This window comes from Calonectris borealis, chromosome 3, assembly GCF_964195595.1.
Source record: "Calonectris borealis chromosome 3, bCalBor7.hap1.2, whole genome shotgun sequence".
Taxonomy (NCBI): Eukaryota; Metazoa; Chordata; class Aves; order Procellariiformes; family Procellariidae; genus Calonectris; species Calonectris borealis.
In genome coordinates, this window is record NC_134314.1 from 62788156 (window position 1) to 62805412 (window position 17257).

The following is a 17257-nucleotide window of genomic DNA, read 5'->3' on the forward strand; positions in this document are numbered from 1 at the left end:
CTTCTTTAGCTCACATACTAATAGTCAGTTTTTAGAACCAGAAGTTCAGACCATTGCTGTCTATAACATGTTATACTGTGTGGGAGATGTGGGAGTAGAATAATCATCTCATTCCCGAATGATATAGTCAGCTGAGAACTCTTTGTTATATGTGGAATGATAGGATTCCCTTCCTGCTCCTTTGTGCCTCATTTTCAGTGTGTTTACACTGGAATTCATTTACCAATGTTTGTATGCACTGAATTTCATATGCCATTACTATTATCTAAACTGAACTTTATGTGATGTCTGAAGACTTTTGTTTTTTCATGCTTGGTTATAAGTATCCTTTTTTTTTTGCACGTAATTGTGTTTTCTTAGAACCAAACAAGACCGTAAGTTATTAAATACAGAAGGCTGAACTCCCTTTTTTTGCTATTCCACATAAAGCATTGAAGTATTTTTGCTGATATGTTGACAAGGAAGAAGAGCAGCATTCTTAAGGGGGTTATATATCAATATTCATTTGCTGATACTTAGAGAAACGTATACTTGGTATATTGCTTGTGTATAATGTCTCTTAGCTGTTTATATCAAAAACTAAGACCCAGTGTGTTGTTTTAAATATCTTACAGATGGGCTGGAAAATGTACAGCAAAAGAAAATATTTAAAGAGAACAAGAAAAGGACACAACAGAGAAAAGAGCCATGTCCTGCTGATTCAGTAGAGTCTCTGATGGCAGAAATGCCGTTTGTCGACACAGATATTGAAGATGAATTTGTTAGTAAGTATATGAAACAGAAGTAGTGTGGAAGCATAAACATATCACGCGCTCAGTTCTTGGTCCTGCCTGTTGGCATGTACAGTGGGCTGTGCACATGGAACCGGGTCTCCCTGCAAACAGGATCCAGCCCAGAGCCTCTCTTGTTAGTACTATGTCCTGCAAATACTTGGGCATATTAAAAATTTACCATTTTGTGATCCATTGCAGCAATGAGTCACAGAATAAAGACATTTTGTATGTAAATTCACATTACTGTATATGAGCTTCTCACGTGCTGGCTTTTATGAGCTATCTTCCAATATGTGTATTCCCCGCATGTGGCTGTAAGTGCACCTCTAATTGGACAGTTGATGTCTGCAGCCTGGTCAGCTTATGGGTATATATCAGGCCACATGGTGGGAGAGGGTCTGCAAAGTCTTAAGGAAATAAGCTGGGAGAAAAATAATTTATGGTGCAAAGGAAGAGTTCAGGACATGCACTTTTCTTTCACTGTCTATGTTGGAAGGGGTCTTCAGGAAAGGAAGAGGTAGAGAGTAGATCTGGCTTGGATTAAATTTTCTTCTAGGCTGGTTTGGTCCTTGAACTATCGGTTGGCCAGTCCTGGTCTAATAAAACCTGTAATAATCCTATGTATTATCTTGTTTTATATTTCAAAATGCAGCGTGCATAGAATTTTTGAAACTTAATATTGGCATTTTTGCTCTAAAGTCACGTCCATGTTCAAGCGTAGACAATTTGCAGGCGTATTCCACTGCAGTGTGAGTTGGCTAAATGAAACTCAGTAGTTTGGAAGCTGCGTGTCTATGTTAGCAGTTCATGAGCCCTGCTTAGAGGTGTAGGCTGTTAGTTCAAGTATGGTACTCCACTTGTGTGACTACATTAATTCAGGTTAGAGTAGGATCGCAATCAGTTCAGAGCATGGGCAGATTAGATGACTGGGAAGACATGCTCCAGTCAGTTGACTGAAGTCCAGCTCCTGTTGGCATTATATTAAGTATATCTTTGTTTTGATTTGTCTGTATGCTGAAAGTAATTTTTTTTTCCTCTTCAGTGCATGCAACCTCTGAAATAAATACAAAAAAGAAAAGAAAGAGGACTACTGGAAAGGAAATTGAAGAAGGCAATGAGAGAAAGAAGAAAAAGAAAAAACAGTATCAGCCGAATTATTTCATTTCTCTTCCAATTACTAATCCAAAGGTGATATTCTTTATTATACTATTATATTTGGTATAACCAGAATTACTTCAACAGCTGCATGTTTTTATAAGAAGAACAGTGTTTGATCTTGAGCAAAATAATCTTTTTCAGGTATTTTTAAAGGAACGTTACCAGCCTATTCAAAGAGTAACTTTATTTTATGTAACATTTTTGTGAATAAAATTGCTTATCTGGAAAAGACTAGAGGAAAAATACTTATCTTTTTATGTGGTTTGTCAGTCTTACGGATTTCACATTATTTTGACTGAAGCTGGCTTACATTTCTCCTCTGTATTGTCCCAGTATTGCTTATTTTGTCATTCACTTAGAATAAGGAAGAGAGTCTTTCTTACTTAATTTAATAAGAAAATCCCTAGCAATATTTTTAGCTCTCCTTATAGGTAGGAATTTAAATTTGGATCTGTTGCTGTTTTAACTAGACAGTTTGTAGTTTAACATTTTCCAGTAAAATCGATCATCTTATTTAAATTTCAAACAACCTATTGTTTTAGTGAGATGTTCAAACGGAATCAAGACGTGCAGACAGCTCTTTAAGAAAATGTATTTTCTTGCAGTTAGTATGTGTTGTCTCATTTAAACAGTGAATGAGAATGGTTTCTTACATGCTGTGGGATATCTCTGGTACGGCTTTGATACCTTTTGTGTCTGCAAACAAGGAAAGTAGGTGCATTATGTTTAAAAAGTTAAACCCAATAGTTTACCACCATTTCCAAATTTAAGTTTATTTTTCAATACCAGGAGCTATCTCAGGTGAATTTTAACTCATCCTACATCTGTACTGTTCTCCGAGAAAGTAAAAGATTAAGAGAATCTGAAATGAAAATAAACCAAAGTAGGTTTGAAAATCACAGTGCAATTTTTGATTCTTCAAAACACACTATGTGAAGAAGAGATGGCAGAGGCTGGTTTTATAAGATCCAGGATAGCACGACACGAATATTGTGGGAGATCTTTTGTGCTGTCTTACTCTGAAATGTCTTTTCTTCCTGTCTGTTCCATGATTTAACAAGTGCAAGAATAATGTAGGGGTTATATAATCTGGTAATTGAGAATTCCTGCTCATGCTTGTTAGTATGTTGAGTGGGAAAGTCTTAACTGGGCGTGCTTTTTTATATGTCATGTATTTAGTCTTACATCATTTACAGAAGTAAAGGGGCAATTATATTAAATCTCAGAGCATTTGGGAATTCCAGGACTTTGCTAGAAAGTTTTGTTTATACTTGCCTTAGATGTAGAGTTGTTCTGAAAGTAGAAAATACACGTTGGAATTTGTATAGGCAACAGTAGCCAAAATTTAAACTTAAGACACCTGGTTTCTTGATAGCCAGAGGGAATCTGGTAATTACTGGTAGTATTTCAGTTAGTAATGAGAGACCTTTCTTTTTTTTGAGGATCTGATTTTATTCCAGTGAAGTGTTCTAGGCATTAGAACTCTTTCTTCATATTTTATGTAGTATTTTGAGCTTTACACAGAGAACCATTTTGTAATAAGGGATATTTCTGGAACATTTACTGAACTGTTCCTCTTGGAAATGAAACAGTTTCCTTGTTTTCATTTTAATTATGTTTTGAATCTTCAGAAATAAAATGTGGTGTTCCATTAATTTTGAATTTATATTGAACTTTGCATTATTACTTGTGCAAAAATAGTTAAATGGATGATTTTCATTGTATCCTTTTCTGGTATTTTTTTTTTATGTTTCATCTGATGTGTTATCATTTGGTAGGTTAGTCTTTCAGGGTCCTCCAGTCTTGATTATAATTATAATCCATCTGTTAATTCTTTAAAGCTTACATTCTTTATATTCACTTACTAGTAGTATCCTTGCAATAAGCAAAACTAAGTTATTTTATTACTCTTCAGAATAACATATTCCAAGTAATGGGAGAGGTGACCTTGGAATCAGTATTTGAGGCCTTATTTTGCAGCACTTTTTAAAATAATCTGAGGGGGGAATTGTTGAATATGATCTGCCTTCACACATTTCTTTTAGTTAAGTTAGGAAATCTCAAGTTAAAAGAAATAGTCAGCATGATAGCAGTTGAAAGGTAACATAAAACTTTGTAAGGTAATGTAAATAGCAGGTTAAATAGCAATTTAAAGTTTTTGTTTATGCAGTGGTGTATGCATCTCTCCTACAGAGATGTAGGAAGAATCCTGGTTCGCTTAATTAAAATTCATCGCACTCAACTGTTAATTACACCTTAGATTTATCGAAGAAAACAAACGAATCTGAAGTTATATTATGCACTGTGATGGCACAGCTATGCTACAGCTATTGTGTTATGTTTTGATCACATAACTTATGGGAAAAATTAAAAATAAATTCCTGATATTCACAGAAATGTACTTGAAAACTTTTTTTCTACTTTCCAAATAGCATAGCTTGTGTAGAATGTTGTCACTTAGCCAGAGAGAGAGAACATGCTCAGTCTTCTTTCTATTTTGCCTTTGTCATTTCATACTTTCCTGGTGGGTTCAGCAATAAAAAAATTGACATTTGTACTAATTTCCTACAATTTTTGTGGAATTGATGCTTGTGTAAAAGAGAGAGCCTTGAAAGAACATGCTTGTGTTGAAGACTGTAGTGTGAATGTGGCAATTACCTGCCAGCTGACGAATGAGTATCTGCATGTTTGTTAGCCAGTCAACCATTTATAGCTCAAAATCAGCCACAGCATGTGTTGCTTCTTGCCCAAGCTAGAACTGAACTGTATGAGGGAGCTGGAGGTAGTTTAGGACATGAGCAGGAAGGGATTGGAAGTACTAGTGAAGGAAACTATATGGATAAGGGGATGTGGGGTATTGGCTGCTAATCTGAATGCTGAATAACATTGGTCTTTTTCAGAGCTAGGATGGTCTTACTGCTATGATAACACAGTTCCACACCTGTCTTCTGTATTCTGAAGGGCTTGTACACTTACACTTGTTTGTTTTTTTCTTTGCCAGCTCTCAGGTGCAAATTAAATTTAGAAGCAATAGTTGGAATAAAATTGTAATTCATATTTCATACGTGAGGGTTCATTTTTGAGGGTTGTTTTTTTCTCTGTACGGGGATAACTGCATTTGCTTTAGTTTATAAACTTAAATAATTATGCAGTCAATACATTGTAATTATCAGGGATTATGTTTACCAGTTTTTTGCTTAAATGTGAGTTAAATTTCTCCTACATCTGAGACAATAAAAGTGTTATTTATCCAGGATAAGATCAGTTCTGACATAAAAAGGAAGATGGTCTTATTACAAGATGATTTATGTTCAAAATGTTGGTGCAATTTTCTTCATACGTCCTACACTACCTAAGACACTTGTGGTTTTGTAGATGCCATATCACCTTTTTCTGGCAAGTGGCTTTTACCTTCCTTCCTCCTCCCCACCCTCCCTAGAGCTGGTTCCTTGCAGCTCTTTATATTTGGTTTTCTTTGTATGGCACTGCTAGATATCTACAGCACGTTAGGTAAAGCTCCTGCATGGCAAAACTAATAACTAATCTTAAGAAATTTGGTCAGAAAAATACTGACCAATCTCATTGGATTGTGTTTTTTCAGGAAACTTATGTGTTCCTTATGATTAACAGAGCTACTAAAATATATCAAGGCTTTTTTTTTCTTAACCTAAGAGCTACTTGTGCTTATGTTATAAAAGTCAATATGTACAGTATATTTGTGAAGCATTCACCACTGAGTTTCAAATAAATAAAAAAATCACATTGAAGTTTTCTACATGCTTCTTTTAGACTTTATACACCAAGGCTGATTTGTCTATAATGTCTTTGCTTATCACGCTTTAAGAAATAACTCATTTTGTCAGATGGTCAAGGTTATTGGATTCAATTTCATTTCCACTAACATATTCAAGAATTGTTGCAGGGTTTTTTTTGTGGGTGTTGTGGGTTTTTTTTTGTTAAATCACTATAATACAACTATCATAATGGCAAGCACAGTAAACATTTTGGATAAAATTTATAAAGCATGTATAACCATATGAATAATTTTCAAGAAGAAAATGTAATTCAAATAATTTTAAAGAAAAAGACTGATAAAGTTAGAACTGTATACATGTTGTAGGGAAACTCATTAAAATATGTTTGAAGAGAGTATATAAATTATATCTGTCTACTGGACAGTATAATTAGAATTGTAAATTAGATATCTCTACAAATTATTTATTGAATATTCCAGTTTTGTATGTGCCCGATCCTGCAAAGATCTCTTTTTCCAGACTCTTGTCTGCACATAGCGACATACGAGTTTAGCAAAGCGGGCAGAGAAAGTCCTTGAAGAAGACTTTTATTTGGATTGCTGGCAGTGTAAAACTGGATGATCTTAATCTGCTCCAGGAATTTATCATACTTATGGAAGCAAACTCCTGTTAAGATGTGATGGGGAGTGTCCAGTGATTTATTAATCACTCCATTCATACCCACTTTGAGTTTACTCGGGTCAATTAGCACAGCTTTGTCAGAGGATAAAACTTTCTTCTGCTAGAATGGTTTTTACATAAACGTTTGATTTCAGTTTGTATGCTTTCTTGTTCGCTTGCATGATGGGATACAGTAATTGTAATGGCTAACTGTTGTTTCTGTGTCTGTCTTTCTTCCCAGATTACTGGCAGTATTCAGGCTGTCCAAGATGCAATAACACAAAAGGATCAAAGGCTTTCCAAAGCAATGGTTCACTCTGGCTCGTTGCATGTCACCATGTTTGTGATGCATTTATCCAATGAAGAAGAAATTAGCATGTAGGTATTTGGTGTTAAATTAAGTGTATACAAGTATTTTTGCTGGAGGAGTTCATAAAAAGACTAAAAGGGGTAACTGATGCTTATGCTTTTAGGTCTATCTATACAGCTGTAATTTATGAATGTTCAGAATAATAATTGGTGTGTCTAGCTGTAATTTTGACTTGAAATGAAAACATACATTGTATTTTATAGTCCTGCTTTACACAGACTTTCTTGATAGTTTCTATTTGGATGTGGTGCCCAATGGTCTGCGTATGTGATGTCTCTGTATTCGCACGTTGTAATTGCAGAATTGAGATTGCAAACACTTTGGTAACTGTAACAGAGTATTATGTAAAATGCTGATAAATGGCCTATTGGCATTATATGAGCATCTGGGAATCCTCCATTGCTTATGTGTCAATTTTGTAGTGAATTGCTAATGAATTAAAATTCATCAGATCCTTATAATTCCATGGAAGAGAAGCCTCACGGTTTCATCTCCCCCAAATGAGTTCTTTCAGAGGCCCTCTGTCATATATATATATATCTTACTGGTTTTCTTTGCAGTGGTAGCAGGCACGCGGTCCCTGTACTGAATTATCTAGATCAAATAATGAGTAAGTGCAGTGAGACATTGCTTTGGTTATGGTTATACAGTTACAAAATAATGGGTCTAGTAAATATGTGTTGAGTAATTTTTCCTCCAGAAGGTTTGCTTGTTAAAGTGCAGATTGCTCATAAGAAAGCAAGAATCCAAGATGGAATGTAGGAACCATTTGGTAGTCAAGAGTATGCTTCTAATAAGTAGAAGTATTTTGGCTAAAAACATTTAACATACCTAAAAATAATGAGATAACAGTATATCTAAATCAATTGCCTTGCTTGTTTTTCACACTTGTTTCCCTGAATGCTATATCCTTGAGGCCTCTACAGTCTTACCCCTCCTGTGAGGATGCAAGTCTGTCAGCATCCTCGTCTCCAATGGTCTGATCTAAAGGGAGAGGAACAGATAGCCAGGAACAGAGAATAGAAAGGAAAGCAAAGGATACTAGATCTGCTGGACTCCCTCTCCTCTCCGTATGCCTTTTGTGTCCTGGAGTAGACACACCAGCTTCCTCCTGCCCTGGTTGATGAGCAAACTGGTAGCACCTGAAAATCGGTGAGAACAACCACCGACTGTGTGCACAAGATTTTTTTAAAAGGGTTTGAAATATGAACTTTTTAAAAAGGGAATGTGAGAGGATGTCTCAAAGGCAAGTATGCCTCCTCATGAATATTTTTTAGAGTCCTAAACTGTATATCAAAACAAATGTTCCCAAATTGGGTATCTTCGGCTACTCCTTGAGCTTCTTCTCAGCTCTCTCTGTCCGACTGCCACCTAAGCACGCACTTACGGAGTTCTTCTCTGCCTCTCCCAGCAGAACTCCACAGTCCAGGCACCCAGGAGCTGTCCTTTAGTCAGCAGCAGCTTCCCCAGTGATTCACCCCTTCCCTGGCCAGATGCTTCCTACAGGTGTCTAGCTCAGCTATCCTCAGGTATTCTAGATTGCATTTTCTATTATATGGGATTCTTTTTTTTTTTTTTTCCCCCATAACTGATGTTTTCTGTTTAATCTTTTGGGAGAACTTGAAGAGTAAAAAGTTGAATTTTCCTTTCTTTGCTTCACCAGTTTTTGATACCAGGTTAATGGAAAGAAACCAAGATCCAGGCTGGCAAAAGAGCCTGTGTGTAATGTAGGGCGAGAATAATCCCTCAAAGTGCAGCTAGTCAACTGGGCACCTAAGAGTTCATAGATCCTTAGGTTTGGATCCATTACTTAGATATCTACAGTTTTTCTACTCTGTTTGCACAATAGTGCCTCTGTCTATACAGAAATGAAATGTGTTGAATGCTATTTGAAGTCAAAACGCGTGATAAGAATGTGCTAAACATAACATTCAATTCAGCACAAAGCCCTTTGTATGATATTTTAGTACATACAGCTTTCACCCTGAAAATGGAAGATCTGTATTCTAGGCCACTCTTTCTAAGGGAGTCCAGACCTGCAATTCCCATGTGAGTTTCCTAACTGATTGGTCGTGATTTAGCCTCCATGAATGCACTTTACATCTCTTTTTGTAGGACTATGTGAAATCATGAATGTGAGATTTTAAAAACTATAAAGAAAGCAAGCAAGCAAGAGTCATGACAGCCCTCCTTTCAAACAAAGGAGTTCTAGTCCATGCTAACTGTATACAGTCATGGGATCAGGTGCTAGAAATCAGGATGCCTGCCTTTGCAGTAAATGCCTTCATTGCCAGACTGTAGTATCAAGTTCTTCTTGCTTGTTACTTGTCAAAGACGCTGTGAATCTAACCTTTTCATTTTAAATATGAGAGCTGAAAGGATTCAGTTTCGCTTTTTTTGCAAGGTTGCTTTTTCTAACAAGTAATCAAAATTAACATTTCAGAAATTTCTAAAAAGAAACTACATCAATTTTAAGTGCTATAATATTTATACTACAACAATATAGAAGAAAACAGGCACTGCTTCTATAATCCTAGTTTGTATTCACTTAGAGTATGCTGCTTAATTTTTTTTTTTTAATTTCCTTTCTCCACTTTGGAGCAAAATGCTTGTAAACTTTTTTGTTATCCCTGTGGGTTAGTTGCGCTGAGTGTAACTACTATTTGGCATCGTAAAAACCAAATCCATTTGGTATGGAATAACAAGAAAATACCACTGTTGTGTTTGTTGCTATTGACTTCAGTGGAAATGTTTGTTCTTGTGCGTTATTCTTACAAAGCAATTGTTAGACATTGTAAAGTGATTGATAGAATATGAAAATACAAAATATACTAGAGTGAGATGACAACTATTTTTCTAAGTATTTTAGTGTTTATAAGCTTATATATAAAAGAAAAAGTAGAACTAAATCTTCACTGACACAGTGCTAAACGGAAAACACACTACACTGTTTGAATTGACCTTTCATAGACCTCATCAGGTAGAGTTGAGCTGGTCAGTGAGTTCTGCAGCACACCCTACAGTACAGAAATATAAATCATTGTTCATCTGGGGAACAGAGCTTTCCATGACTCTCTGTGTACCAGTTCGCAGATGCAAAAAATCCAGAGATGGTTTTTAGGTATGTGCATGATTCACTACTTGAAAGCCAGCTGCAGTCTTTGACACAGTGTATTTGAAATATCTGTACTTGTTTTGGAACAATTTTCAGGTTCATGTTGGTAAATAAATCTACACATGATTACCTGTGAAGTAATCTGACAGGTACAATCAGTATTAGATGGTGTTTTTGAAAGGTCTTGGAAGTATAGCACATACAGAAGACATAGGAACAGGCGTGTCTGATGATGATGAAAGGGTAGGTAAGTGGCAGAGACTATGCTTAAAGAAAAATATCTTTGCCAACAAGTAATGGCACTGTTGTTTAAAGTGGTTATATAGGACCTAAAGTACTTCTAGGTTGTAGATTAAAGTCCTATAAAAAAACACACAGGAGGACTATATCAATCAAGGATATTTTGTCACGTAATCAACCTTAACGTCTTTCTTAATCTGGCCCACGTTTCAATTAAAGGCATAGCTCTCATCAAGAGTCCATCTTATTAAACACAATGGAAACGTGTAGAGTTGTTTGTAATTGTACAGGCTTAAAGAATATAGTTTAGCCTACTTTAGAAATCATGGTGATGGCTTTCATCCAGCTAGGACAGAAAAAGTAAAATAAGCTCTCTTGAGAGTTTTTAACCTGTCACTGCCACCTAGCGTTTATAAAGTCAATGTCAGTTTAGTGAAAAGTTTAAATTCGGTTTGGTTGAATAGAGTTAAAAACTGTGAGCAAGTGAGAGATCTTTTAGAAGACACTAAGAATGTTTATATAGTTTTTGTTTAGCATGTGAATCACTTCAAGTGCAGGTCAAAACAAATATTTCATGTAATCGTGCATGCACAGAATATGGCTAATTAAAATGATTATTAAAAGATTACCATACCAGGTTTGCTCCTGTTTCTTAAGTTACATAGAGATTATGTGTGCATGCTACTTACCTCTTAAAGTAAGCACCAATTTAGATAGTACTTTTAATAACAGTTCTCAATGAACTTAATAGTAATTTCCATATAATTTTATCATTATATATATATAATTCACTAACCTCTGTTTATAATACTAAGTAACACTCTGGAGTCACTTTGAATGAATCAGAATTTTAGAGTGTTCAGTTGAATTATCAGGAGATGAAAAAAATGAATTAATTTAAGAATGGAAAACCAAATGCTTCTGAGTAAGCATCTTATTTAAATGGGATGCACAGAGTAATAGAGACACTATCATCTTAATATCTAGTCACCTGGAGGACTGAGATAAACTTTTGAGGAATTACACCTGCTGCTAGGTCTGCCTTATTATTTCTCTGGTTTTACAGCAGGTGTATGAACCAGTTTACCTTTATAAAATGGTAATAATAATACTGACTGCATTGATAGGAAGTAGTGCAAAAGTACCTGAGTAGATAATAAATTGATACTAATAAAGTTTTGTGAGATTTTTGGATAGAATGATTAATAGCAATGTAAACAGTATTAATATATTTGACTTTCACATAGATATTTTCTTTCCTCTTGACAGAGCAGTTGGTGCTCTTTCAGACAGCAAGGATTTTGTAGAAGATCTCCTGAAAGGAAAAACCGTGGATTTGTCTTTTCAAGGAATTGATCACTTCAAAAATGAAGTTGGATTTGTGAAGTTGGCAGAAAATGATCATGCAACTATACTTACAGAAATAGCAGGTACAACTTGTCAATCTAGTTTAAGTGCTTTAAAGACTTTTTGACAAGATGAGAGTGGAGCACAAAGATAAGTTGGTGCTAATTTAGTCAACATTAATTTACCTTTAATAACTGCAAAGGCTACATGACGAATTTCCCAGCATAGTTCAAAAGGATATTAATGAATTACAGACAGTACTGTTCTCTGATATCTTTTTATTTACTATGTGTAAAAAACGTAGTGCAGGTTTGTAGATGGATATAAAGACTCCGTTCTACCTTGTTTTGGTCCAAGTACTGTCTGCTGTTTCTCAGCTGATATTTATACCCCTTTCAATTTGTATATTCATACTTACTGACTTTAAGAACTGTATCTTTGATGCATCTTACCTGACTTGCAAAATCAAAATAGTTCTCTCCTTTGTGTTCATGCTGAGTAGAGCACTGAGGGACAGTGACATTCTTTCTTCTTCTGTGATCTGGGGAGTCTTTAAGTTTTGTGTTTCCTGTATGTTATACATATCACTCTTAAATCTCAGTGAATTAACTGTAACTTACCACTCCCACATGTGTAAGTGCATATACACACACACACACACACGTATATGTATATATAATGTACTTTATACATACACTTCCATTTATGTATAAAGTAAAATCTGGACTTCCTCTACATTCCTGGAGGATAAGGGGAATTTAGGAGAAGGACATGACTCATCCGCCAGAGGAATGGAGTGGGATTCCGTGCTGCTTTAGCCTGAAATTTTTTTTGGAGCAGTTGTGGAACCAGTCTGTGGCTTGTTCAATGATAATTGTCTTCCTTTAGCAATTAGGAAGTTACTGGAAGATGTGGCAGGTACATGCTATTATGCGTGTGCACCCACATGTTCACATCAAGAGCAAAACTCTCAGTTCTGTCTTAACAGTGGAGCTAGGCCACTGCCTTTGCCAGTCAAATAAAATGCATCCAAAGACACAGTTCAAGTCAGTAGGAATATATAAATTAGAAGCAGCGTAAATATCAGCTGAGAAACAGCAGTCACTACCTAGACCAAAACAAGGTAGAGTGGAGTTTTTTATCTGTCTGTGAGTCTATACTTAAACTATGTTGTTTACAGATATTAAATAAAAATTCTCAGAGAACAGTACTGTCTGTAATTTGTTGGTGTCCTTTAAAACTATCCTGGCAATTCCAACTATTCCTTGGAAAGACTCTTTCAAAGAGTTTTTCAGTATTGATGAATTATCTTTTGTGCTCTGAGGAATGCGAGGTCACACCATTTTTTAATAGTGCAATAGCTCATATAGGACATTTTGCAGAGTAGCAAAGACTGCTGTTGTCACGCTACCTCTTTGCAGTCCAGTACAGAGAAAAAATGGAAAAAGCCTTTATTAATACAGTATTTTCTCTAGCAATTCATTAGTTTAATTTCTGAAGTGCCTTTAGAAAATGTTTAGTATTTTTTAACTTACATTTTAAAGAAAGGTGGAATAGAAGACTGAGCTTTCCAGCTTACCCAATTGCTTATGCTGTTATTGGGCAATGCTTTATTATTTTAAGCAGTGCTCAATAGAGAAGTATTTCTAATATTTAGTATGGTAGAAATTGACAGTACTTAAAGTTCCAGAGAGGCTTCGGTTGTCAAATAGTCCCATAATTATTTCAAAGATTGAATCTACCAAGTATTTCTTCAGTCCTTTGGATGATATGCTTCCTCATCCTTGTCTTTGAGTTTATCTTTAGATTTCTTTTAAAGGTGACAGAATATTGTATGTCTGCTGTTTTAGAAACAGTGAGATAATTCATAAACTGTGTTCCCTTTCAATACCTCTTGTGAAAGGAGATGAATGGTTTCTGTTAATGACAATAACTTTTGATTTTGAGAAATTTATAGTTAATTATTAAGAACTCCAAAATAATGGAAGTTGCTAGACGTGGAGAGCCAAATACCTTTAAACTATAGGAAATAAAGGAGTTTGTGTGAGTGATTTTCTACACATCTGTATTGGGTTTGCGTGGCAAGGTTTTGGTAGCTGGGGGGCTACAGGGGTTGCTTCTGTGAGAAGCTGCTAGAAGCTTCCCCTATGTCCAGTAGAGCCAATGCCAGCCGGCTCCAAGATGTACCTGCCGCTGGCCAAGGCCGAGCCAATCGGCGATGGTGGAAGCGCCTCTGGGATGACATATTTAAGAAGGGGAAAAAAAATGCTGTGCAAAACCAGCAGCCAGAGAGGGGAGTGAGAATGTGTGAGGGAAACAACTCTGCAGACACCAAGGTCAGTGAAGAAGGAGGGGGAGGAGGTGCTCCAGGCGCTGTAGCAGAGATTCCCCTGCAGCCCATGGTGAAGACCGTGGTGAGGCAGGGTGTCCCCCTGCAACCCATGGAAGTCCACAGTGGAGCAGATACCCACCTGCAGCACGTGGAGGACCCCACACTGGAGCAGGTGGATGCCTGAAGGAGGCTGTGACCCCGTGAGAAGTCTGCACTGGAGCAGGCTCCTGGCAGGACCTGTGGACCCCTGGAGAGAAGAGCCTACGCTGGAGCAGGTTTGCTGGCAGGACTTGTGACCCCGTGGGGGACCCACACTGGAGCAGTTCATGAAGAACTGCAGCCCATGGGAAGGACTTATGTTGAAGAAGTTCCTGGAGAACTGTCTCCTGTGGGAGGGACCCCACGCTGGAGCAGGGGAAGAGTGTGAGGAGTCCTCCCCCTGAGGAGGAAGGAGCGGCAGAGACAACGTGTGATGAACTGACTGCAACCCCCATTCCCCGTCCCCCTGCGCCGCTCAGAGGGAGGAGGTAGAGAATTTGGAAGTGAAGTTAGCCTGGGAAGAAAGGAGGGGTGAGGGGAAGGTGTTTTAAGATTTAGTTTTATTTCTCATTACCCTACTCTGATTTGATTGGTAATAAATTAAATTAATTTTCCCTAAGTTGAGTCTGTTTTGCCCATGACGGTAATTGCTGAGTGATCTCCCTGTCCTTATCTCAACCCACGAGCCTTTCGTTATATTTTCTCTCCCCTGTCCAGCTGAGGAGGGGAGTGATAGAGCGGCTTGGTGGGCACCTGGTGTCCAGCCAGGGTCAACCCACCACAACATCTTAGACTAGTGAACCAGATTTTGATCAGAATTAGACAAGTAAAAGATGAAATCAAATTTTGACCTTTGTTTTTCAGTTTGACGGTCCTTTCTAGTAGATAGACTCAGTCAAATTTAGCAAACAAGCAAACCTATGTTTTCTTTGTAAAGCATAACTACTGACACTCACTGGTGAGCATTCTTTGCTTATATTAGAACTACAGCTGTATATTATTATTTTCAATTAACACTGCTGTTTAGTAAAAATGTTCCTTATTTCAGTGCTTACTTTTGCCAACCAAATGGATCATTTCTTGGCCTTAGGCCTGTCGTTCAGTCTCTAGACTTACACGGTGATGTTTGTTTTGTCTGGATTTAGTTCTGAAACAGGGTAGGGAGCTCACCATTACCAGAAGAAAATGGTAAAATGACTGATGTTTAATGGGTATGACTTCAGAATATGCTAACTTAACATTTCTTATGTCATAAGAATGTCATAAGACTGTCATAACTATAACTTCTGAATTGTTGCTGATTTCAGAGTAACTTTTTGTGCCTTCTTGGAAGTGCTAATATTATTTCATAATTCATGAAAGGAAATTCAGTTTTTGTATTGATGCTTCTGCCAGAAAAAAAGCTTTTAGGTCTGTAATTATGTAACACTGAAGATTATATAAGCGTGTTTCAAAAGTTAGCTTAGTTACATCTTAAATTAGTGGAAAGGCCAGGTATGAGTAGGAAGAAAATGAATACACTAAATAGTTTCTACGTATGTCTTCATTAGATTAAATTGCAAAGAATTTAATATAAGTGACCTGATAAAAATAGATAATTTTTTGTTACACAGATGTCCTTCAGGGTGGTGCCATTTGGAATGTGAAATAATATTAAACAAAAGAATCCATGTGAACTCTTCAGAACTGATGAGGTAAACAAGAGAGTCGTTAGGATTCCCCCCCCTCCCCAAGCGTATCACATGTATAATTCCTTTAATGTAAGAGTACACTTACAGAGTTAATTGCAACACAGTTTTAGTTTGCATGCAGTTTTTACAAAACATTAGCAGACAGTCCTGTAAGGGCCAAACCTCCTACTGAAGGTGTTGCATTTTGGGGAAGAGACCGTGTAGTATTTTCTTGCTGTGCTTGACATGATAAATACACCTTCTAATGTAAAGAATCATATTAGCAGAAATGTGCAATTGATTTTATTTTCTGTAATACATTTCATATATTAATTCAAAACAGGCTGTATGTCAAAATTATGCCTAGTATTCCTGCTCTGTGGATAGTACCCTGAACACACAATTTTAGAGAGACAGCTGCAAGAGAAAATATTGGAAACTCTTTTCTGCTGGGCTGCTATTGTCAGGATCTGTGTGAAGATTGCTATCAGCTCTTCATATATACTGCTATGAGGTTGTATATGTTTGACAGAAATTAATTGTCACAAGTTTATTCTGGCTCCTAGTACAGCTTGCCTGTGATATAACTTGTGTCCCTACGAAACTGCAATTTTAAAACTGAACTGTCAGAAAGAAAAAAAAAATACAGTATTGCCTGCAGGATGTTAATCATTCTGTTGTTGCCCATGGAACAGTAAAGAGAGATCACTTCCGTAGCTGGTTTGATTTTTGGCAAGACCTAAGTTTAGTTTATTACAGAATTACTGTTTTGCTATTTCAAGATTATGTTTGGTTTCTTCTATGCTCTAATTTTGACTTCATACGTTATTTTGTGTTCTACATGGATGTTGAAGGAGAAATATTGATAACAAAAACAATAGAAAATATATGAAGTTAAATTAGCTTCTTGTAAGAGCCCATTTAGTTCCCATAAATTATATGGAAATTTGTTTGATACCAATAACGTCTGAATGTGGTAGAACATTATAATGGTGAATGCATGTCTGCTAATGCCAATGTAAATGTAAGTTTGCCAGAGACAAAAGTTCAGGAAAAGCAGAGCTAATATGGATCATCTGTTTGTTGTGATTTGCTAGTTATTTCCCAAGAATCCATTAAAAGACATTAGCATCATATAGTTATCTACCAGGAATAGTGCTAAACTGTTATGACAGAAATTTGAGGAGTATTTTAATCACTCTGTCCAAGTCTTTTTAGAAATCCTGAGCTAAAAGCAACGTATACACTTACAGTGATTTTTAAAAAACTCTTCACTTCATGTGCTTTGCTACACTATAGAATATTTGAAGTACTAAGTGAATTTGGAAAAGCTAATTAATTTTTTGGCTTCGATTTTCATTTTTATAATTATATCATAAATGCTATTTGAAGCTGATAAAAGTGAATAAGTGAATCCTGTTTTTTACCTGCAGGATTTGCAGATTTTGGTTTCATGGATGAATGATGCACGTTATGGTCTGACCATCAGAGGGAGCTTGTATTTCATGAACAAAAAAGTTAGTCTTCTGTTTATGCAGATAACTGTTTCATTTGCTTTTGGTCCTTTGTTTTTAAGAAATGTTGATTTGTTGGGTTAAATATTTTAATACAGTTAGGACTGCACTAGACAGACATGTAGTACACCTAACTAGTAATTTCCTTTAACTTCTGTTCTCTAAAAATTACATTTAGTCTAATCTCACTGTCGTTGTTTAACCTGGCAGGCAGCCAAATACCACGCAGCCGCTTGCTCACTCCCCCTCACCTCCATGGGACAGGGAGAGAATCGGAAGGGTAG

General features: G+C 36.5%; 1 protein-coding gene across 10 annotated transcripts in view; it reads left to right on the forward strand.

Annotated features, from left to right (window-relative positions):
* Positions 1-17257, forward strand: part of AKAP7 (A-kinase anchoring protein 7) — a 100578-nt gene that overhangs the window by 3256 nt on the left and 80065 nt on the right. For all 10 annotated transcript variants that reach the window (XM_075145837.1, XM_075145828.1, XM_075145830.1 and 7 more), the window contains exons 2-5: positions 615-764; positions 1816-1961; positions 6588-6724; positions 11341-11501. In XM_075145837.1, the coding sequence (XP_075001938.1) occupies positions 615-764; positions 1816-1961; positions 6588-6724; positions 11341-11501 (594 nt within the window). The remainder of the gene's footprint in view (positions 1-614; positions 765-1815; positions 1962-6587; positions 6725-11340; positions 11502-17257) is intronic.